Source organism: Protopterus annectens, chromosome 12.part0 (assembly GCF_019279795.1).
Source record: "Protopterus annectens isolate FY-2018-M chromosome 12.part0, PAN1.0, whole genome shotgun sequence".
In the NCBI taxonomy this organism is placed as follows: domain Eukaryota; kingdom Metazoa; phylum Chordata; order Ceratodontiformes; family Protopteridae; genus Protopterus; species Protopterus annectens.
Window position 1 is genome coordinate 192,523,268 of NC_056746.1, and position 6,000 is coordinate 192,529,267.

General features: G+C 38.4%; 1 protein-coding gene across 1 annotated transcript in view; it reads right to left on the reverse strand.

Annotated features, from left to right (window-relative positions):
• The window catches only part of ERN2 (endoplasmic reticulum to nucleus signaling 2), an 886,535-nt gene that overhangs the window by 109,833 nt on the left and 770,702 nt on the right, over positions 1-6,000 (reverse strand). The window contains exon 19 of the mRNA XM_044089233.1: positions 5,737-5,864. Coding sequence (XP_043945168.1) covers positions 5,737-5,864 — 128 coding nt within the window. The remainder of the gene's footprint in view (positions 1-5,736; positions 5,865-6,000) is intronic.

The following is a 6,000-nucleotide window of genomic DNA, read 5'->3' on the forward strand; positions in this document are numbered from 1 at the left end:
TATGTTAGTTATGGATTGCTGTGGATGCTGCAAGAAATGTTTTAGTCTATTCCTGAGGGGTCCCAATTGTGTGATCTTGGTGTTTGTAAAAACTTTCTTTACTGCTGTTGAAGTATTTTACTACTTTAGCTTACTGGGGCTGACATCATGTCAATATTTACAGAGGCATTCCTTGAATGAGTTGGCTGGACTTTACTAAAACAACAGAAGTTAAAAACTTCAATACTGCCAGACAATTACCATTTTGTTTTTCTGCTTTTGCTTGTGCCTGTCTCTGTGCCTGTCAGGAACCTTGCAGTACCTGTTTTGGCTTTCCCAGTTATTTGGACTGATTTTCATCCTGAGTAGATTTGCTGGAGTGGGTAGTGGAATGTGTGGTGATAGCAAGGTTTTCTCACCTTTCAGCAAATTCCAGAGCATTGATCTACGGAAAACATTACATAAAAGTGAAGCTTTTCAAGCTGGTTTACTGGCTCAAACATCTGAACAATGGTCAGCAATGGGGTGGTCCAGTACAATGTTTCATTTTCATTGTGGGTGTATTAAACACTGTACATATTTTTGAAAGAATGTCATGCATTGCTTAGGTGGGCCAAGGACTTAGATTGTGGAGAATTGTTGTTCAGTGCAGTGGTTCATGATTTTGCTGGATTTTTAACATATAAAGGTTTGTTTTCATTATTTTTATCAGCAAGTATCATGTTTTAATAATAACTCTATTTAAACAGTTTAATTTTATGTAGCATGTTTCCCTTAGGGGACAGCAACAGTAGGCTCAGAAGAGCTGCCAAGGGTGAAAGAGTGCTCCCAAACATGAAAGGGTAGGCTGACTCTTAAGATTAGCAGGATGACCTGCTCATTACCACAAGACTCTCTCTGGGGAACAGCAGCGCTGCTTGGAATTCCTCTTCATGAATGAATGCATTGTAGGGTTCTTGCCCAGCTTGGCAATGCCAGCATCCTGTGTCACTGCAATAAATGGGCCAATTAGCTGACAGTAGTGGGAGTCATTATCCACAGTCATTGAAGGGTCAAAACAAAAAACACATTGTTTTACATAGGTTTGCAAATTTACAATACCTGTGTGTTACTACCACGAATACAGACATTTTATTGGAAAATTGCACCACAGCCTGTGTTTACCCCTATAAAAACAGTGATATTAGTAGCTTCCTCCCTCAGCAGGTGCAGAAGAGTTGTACCCCCCCTCCTATATAATGTTCCTCCTGAGCCTTTGTAGGCAAAATCAAAGTACAACTCCACCTAATAAAGAAGTTAATCCCTACATGGTTTCTCATCAGTCCCGTTTTTATAACGTGACAAAGTCCCGATTCATAACTTAATGTAATTTCTTTGCACAATTAAAATATTTCTGAACTGAATGTTACTTGTCACCATTTTTGCTCTTTTCATTGTTTCATTCCCAGTGTACTGAATACTTTATTTTCGGTTCTGGACTTTTATTACATTCAGAAATGCTTTGAGCTGATGTGTTTTATTTTGACAAAATGAATGGAATGTGTCTCAGTCTGCATCTCAAAAAAACATGCTTGAAGCAAACACATGTATTTAAGACGTAGCTCTAGCCACATTTCATGTAACTGCTTGGGGCAAACACATGTATTTAAGATCTAGAGCTAGCCACATTTCATGTAACTGCTTGGGGCAAACACATGTATTTAAGATCTAGAGCTAGCCACATTTCATGTAACTGCTTGGGGCAAACACATGTATTTAAGATCTAGAGCTAGCCACATTTCATGTAACTGCTTGGGGCAAACACATGTATTTAAGATCTAGAGCTAGCCAAATTTCATGTAACTGCTTGGGGCAAACACATGTATTTCAGATGTAGAGCTAGCCACATTTCATGTAACTGCCTGGGGCAAACACATGTATTTAAGATGTAGAGCTAGCCACATTTCATGTAACTGCTTGGGGCAAACACATGTATTTAAGATGTAGAGCTAGCCACATTTCATGTAACTGCTTGGGGCAAACACATGTATTTAAGATGTAGAGCTAGCCACATTTCATGTAACTAGTGAAAATAAACATGCAGTGGAATGTGGTGCTTAGTGTTTCACAGAAATGCTAAAAGTTTCTGAAGACACCCCCATGTTTTACGTATATCACACTGCTTTATATTCTTACATCGTACCTTTATTTTTTATCTATGTAATGCTGATATTTTTTCTTGTTAGAGAAAGTACCTCTAATCACATCTCCCCTGGCTAAGTCTTGATCATTCTGACATACCAGTGAACAATATAACTAACTGAAATAAATAAAAAATGCCAATACCTCCTGGACCATACAAGCTGAAAAAAATGTTCAGATAGCAAAGTCATTCTCTAAACAATATCTACTTGGTGGCATTAATGAAATCATTGGGAAATTATTTACTGTCTAGAGTAAGTTAAACCCACTTAAATTATTTTTTCTAACAAAAAACACATTCAATAACTCAAAATACTACACTATATATATATATATATATATATATATATATATATATATATATATATATTTATATATATAAAAATTATCAGTAGCAACTTTATCCATCATGGCATGACACTTTACATCATACCATAACAAAAATATAGAAAATATTTCCCAATGTTTGTCTTTTCGGCTTTTCCCGGTAAGGGGTCGCCACAGCGGAACTCCAGTCCGCTAATGATTGGCAGCAGATTTTTATGGTGCCGAGTTGCCAGCCCGACGCCCAACCTTCAGCGAAGGCACGCCTATTCATGCATGTCTTGCGGAGGCCATGCTACCGCGGGGAGGACATGCAGACTCCACACAGAAGGAACTCCCTGCACACTAGCTGAGAATCGAATGGGAGAACCTCTTGCTGCGAGGCAATAATGCAGCCGCTGTACCACCACGGCTTCATAATAGTTTAAAAAACAATGAATATCCAGTGTCCAAAACTGTACAAAGAGAATGTAAGTGGCAGTTTTACCCATCACACTGTGTATTTTTCACATGATGCCATGCAGGTTCAGAAATAAAAACAGAAATGTCAAGATAATATCCAGACAAATATCTCTACAACTGCATTAGTGATGGCTTAATGTGGCCTGGCATTTCCATGATGCTGACAGTCCTGTGTACGTTATCTGGCTTTTGAAATTCAAAGAAAAGTATAGCAATGTGTATGCTTTTGTAATAAAGCATGACATCTATTATTTTGTAAAATGCATTTGCCACATTCATTATCACTGATTTTTTTTTTTTTTTATGTATTAGGTAATCCTTCAAGTGATGCAATTTAAATGTTTGCAGTTTGGTTGGCTGATGGTTAATATATCACGAAAATTATGGAACAAAGTCTATGAATGATGAGTACAGTCAGCTCTACAGGGTGGTCCTTCTACAGACCCAGGTAATTATAGGCCCATCAGCTTCACCAGCCTTATATGCAAAGCCCTGGAACATAGCATATCAGAACTTATTTATGCAGACATAGGCAACTTAACTGATTGAGATCCCACTTGATCTGGTTTTGTGAAGGGTAGGTCCTGCCTCCTGAATCTACTAAGCTTCTTTGAAATGTTACAGAGACTGTCAACAGAGTTCACTTTGTGCACACTGCTTATCTAAACCTGGCCAAAGCTTCTGATACTATTCCCCAAGCTGGTATTATTGAAAAGTTAGACAAACGTAATGTAAACCTCTGTGTTGCCTGCTAGATTACAAACTGGCTATCCAACAGATTCCAAGTTGTTATGTTGCTCGTACCTTCACTGAATGTAGTACTGCAACTAGTGGGGTACCACAGGGATTAGTGCTGGGAACTCTCCTGTTTGGTATTTATTTTGCAGATATCTAACCCAATGTCCCTGAAGTGTGGTTGATGAAGTTTGCTGATGACTGCAAGCTGGACACTTATCCACTAATACTAAGCTGCTCAAAAAAGAGCTGGAACATGCACACACCTGGTATACTGAAAATGGTCTCAAGCATCCCTCTCAACTGTCCAACATTTGGCAGAATGACCAGATTTTTGCCTCACACTGTTGGCCTATTCTTCAGAAAAATTGTGGTTTTCTGGCAAATCATTAAGGACTGAAGTCACCAAACAATGAAAAACATTTGAATTGCAGACTTTAAATCCTTCAGAAAATGTACACTACTACAAAATCTATTACTATAGTGACTTTCTAAGTTCATATGAATAACGTTTAAAATCTGTCTCTGATTTTTATGCCTTTGTACCCCTACTATTTTTATCTTTGCCAGACTTCTTGTGCTAAGACATTGAGAAGTATGGCCTCAAGCTAAATGCAAAAAAGAGCAACATAGTATTGCTCAGCCAAAAAGCTGCTCCATCCTGATATAAGTGGTACCCCTCTTCAGGAAGATATGGTCATAAGAAACCTGGGTACTTATGTGGACCTCTCTCTCTCTCTCTCTCTCTCTCTCTCTCTCTCTCTCTCTCTCTCTCTCTCTCTCTCTCTCTCATTCAATAATCATGTTCCCATGACAGTCAGGAAATCCTTCTATCTGGCCCTGTTAATTTCCAAGGGAATATCTTCAAGATTCAGAGAAGTCATCTTACCACTGTACTCTTCTCAGACTCATCACTGACTACAATGCCCTTGGTGGTATGTACAAATCTAATCATTGCACTCAACTGGAAAGGCCCCAATGGTTTTTAACCACAAAATTTAAAGGCTTTAAATCATTTAACTATCCCGATGGAACAGCATAATTCTCCATACACTCAGTAGCCTACCAAATGCTCCAAGATGGCCTGTGTTTCACTTTTCGAGCGATGAAAGACCCAATTCTATTTGAACTCCTATTTCTTTGCAAAACCAGTGGGTCTACAAACACCCACACATTGGACTTAAATTTAAACCAAAGAACATAAACAATACATGCTGTCAGGATAGTTTAACTCAATGTATTACAACCCATGGAATAAGACACTACCACAGGTCAAACAAAGCACTACTTTGTCTGCCTTTACAGCTAGTCTTGATAACTGGATGCGGAGACATACATTTACATTAGGGTCATCATGTAAGACCCTGCTTGATTACTGAAGTGGGACTATTAAGTAAAAGATGACAACAACTGTTAACTTTGTCTGCTTAAAATTGTGTATGGCTAGACCTCTCTATGGTCGCTGTGATTGCTTGCTAAGTATTTTCCTATGTTCCTAAATGTGTGTTCTCTTCAGTGCTCAAAACCTGGTTTCCTGTTTTTAAGTTGCTTGAGCAAGTTTCCTTGATGCACTGTTGCTTGCATTTCATTGCTCATTACTCAGTATGCGACCCAGAATGTTACACAAAGTGTACTCAGACTGCAGCATGTTGGAGAAAGAGCACAACATAATTTTTTGTTTTAAGTGGCATTTTTTTCTCCAAGTTGCCACAACTTTGGAGAGAGAGAGAATAAGAAATGAAGTTTGGGGGTGCAAGGGAATTGGTCCCACTTCATGAAACACTTTTTTGTGAAATTCACATTCCCACATTTACTGAACTGTTATGTGTACTCAGTGAACTAGTTTCGTATAATGGCTGCCGTATACTTATGCCTAGCACAATTAGCTGCTGAATAATAGTTGGAGACCAAAGTAACGGTCTTGTGTTTCACAGCTGCTGCATTAAAACTATGGGGAATACAGTTAATAGTGCACTGAAGAGAATGATCTGACTGTACTTTTGGATGTAGTGTGTGTGTGTGTTATACCACTGAGACCAAAAAGGATGAAGTTACCTGGAAGAACTGCAACTGCTTCTCTTGACTCCAGAAGAAAGGGTGTTTCAGGACTTCTTTGGCTGAAGGTCGTTTCTGTGGCACACTGCTTAACATTTGTTCTATTAGGTTTTTAGCAATAACATGTTCTGCAATATGCAAAAGACAAAAAAACAAAAAATAATCAGCATATGGCATAAGGAATATGATGTGTTGTGCAATACATATCCATCTAAAATGCTTTCACAATTCAACATAATTAAGTGAATTGTTATACTGGAATGC